Source organism: Acanthisitta chloris, unplaced genomic scaffold, assembly GCF_000695815.1.
Source record: "Acanthisitta chloris isolate BGI_N310 unplaced genomic scaffold, ASM69581v1 scaffold636, whole genome shotgun sequence".
NCBI classification, from domain to species: Eukaryota; Metazoa; Chordata; class Aves; order Passeriformes; family Acanthisittidae; genus Acanthisitta; species Acanthisitta chloris.
In genome coordinates this window covers 1-1816 of record NW_008679489.1, presented here as the reverse complement: position 1 = coordinate 1816, position 1816 = coordinate 1, and the positions used below count along the sequence as shown (strand labels likewise).

At 56.9% G+C, this 1816-nt stretch overlaps 1 protein-coding gene across 1 annotated transcript in view; it reads right to left on the bottom strand.

Annotated features, from left to right (window-relative positions):
• Nucleotides 1-1747, bottom strand: part of PSD (pleckstrin and Sec7 domain containing) — a gene marked incomplete at both ends in the record, with an annotated part of 19031 nt that extends 17284 nt beyond the window's left edge. The window contains 2 exons of the mRNA XM_009077289.1: nt 548-1016; nt 1645-1747. Of these exons, the coding sequence (XP_009075537.1) occupies nt 548-1016; nt 1645-1747 (572 nt within the window). The remainder of the gene's footprint in view (nt 1-547; nt 1017-1644) is intronic.
• Nucleotides 1748-1816: the final 69 nt, after the last annotated feature.

Below are 1816 nucleotides of genomic sequence, written 5' to 3'. Positions count from 1 at the left end.
CCCAAACACAGAAAATACCCGCTGAGGCCAAGCAAAAGAGACTGCTCCCACCGCTGAAGTACAGTCATCTGTGGAGAGTTGGGCAACCCAGCAGCACCCACCAGCCCAGAGCAGCTGCAGGGCACAATCTGGGCTCAGGTGCCCTGACACTGTCAACTCAATACCTGGCAGCATTGAGGCAGGATGTAATGAACCTGGCAGGACTCGGTGCTGGGAAGCCACAACTCAGACAGGCAACCCGAGCTGCAGGGCTCACCCCAGAGGAATGAGACCCATGGCACAGTGCCCAGGGCAGGATCACCTGTGCTTCCTTACTCTTTCTGTTAGGGTGGTGAGGGCTCCTTCCCAGTCCCAGCACCAGCCCCAGTTCCAGTCCCAGTCCCAATCCCAGTGGGGCAATCCAGGACCCCATCTCACCCCACACCTAGCTTGCATGGAGCAACTGGGATTTTTGGCTCAGACACTCTCTTGGCAGAGCCAGTTTTGCCATGCAGGCTACAATAAAGAGAGTAAGAGGAACTTTTTGCCTTCGTGCACGGAGCCTCACCTTTCCCTGTTCTCCTTCCTCATGGCCTGAAACACCTCATCATCTTCATCCACGTCCCTATCCTGCAGTCCATCCTTTGAGCAACTGGTGCCCAGGGGTGGGGGCTCCTCTGGTGTACTGTTCCTCCTGCCTGGGGTGCCCCCAAAGCTTGGGTTGCTCTCACTGTCCTTCTGGCTCTCAATCGCTGAATCCACCTCCTCCTTCTCAGCCAGGATATCGTCAATGTTGGTTTCACGGTAGCACCTCAGTGGTACAGTGTCCAGGTCTGTCTCAGAGTACTTCACTGTCCTCCTTATAATCCCAGTCTCACAGAAGCCAGGCTTCTGGCTGTCCAGAGGAGACACCTCTATCTCCACCTCCACGTGGCTCAGGTTATGCTCGGGTGCCAACCCTGGTGGCTCAGCAGGCAGTGGGGAGACAGGCTTCTGCGGGGGCTCAGCCAGGGGAGCAGAGTCAGGGGCAGAGGAGCCTGCAAGGAAGGCCCAAATGTTCAGATCCATGGGGAGCTGCACCGGGGAGCTCTGAGGAGCCACTCCTGCAGCATCACACACACCCACCAAAACCTCAGTTACACACGTGACAGAATCATAGAATCGTTAAGGTTGGAAAAGACCTCCAAGATCATCAAGTCCAACCTTTGACTGAACACCACCATGTCAACTAAACCATAGCACTAAATGTCATGTTGTTATTTCTTGAACACTTCCTGGATGGTGACTCCACCATGTGATGGGCACCAAGGAATGGTGATGGGGAGGCAGAAGGAAAAAGGGTGTGAGAGGCAGAGACATGCTGCTGTCAGTGCTAGCATATCCACAGCCCTGAGCCCCCATCTGAACCCAAAAGTCCTGCAGAGGCAGCCAGGGACCCCATGTCAACCCCTCTGCACAGCCACAGGGGACTCTGCAGGGAGGTTGATGCGTGCAAGATGTGGTCCCAGGAGGACACAGACTGGCTGATCTGAGGGGAAATCTCAGCTCTCTGGTGGGCACTGAGAAGCCCCAAGGAATGGGTAACCCTAGGGAGAATCCTGGCAGCAATACAGACTAGCAAAAGAGGGGTGGGCCTAGCCGAGGGCATCTCCCCCAACTTCTTACCTGTCTTTGGGGCATCTGAGGAGCCATAGAAGAATTCCCACTTGGCCTTGGCAATGCGCTGGGCGTGGGCTGAGGTCTGCCGGGGGTACACCCAGGTGCTGCCCTGCAGAGGGGAGAGCAGCAGTGAGCAACGGCCCCCGAGCGGAGCCCACGCCCGGGCCGGGGTACCCCG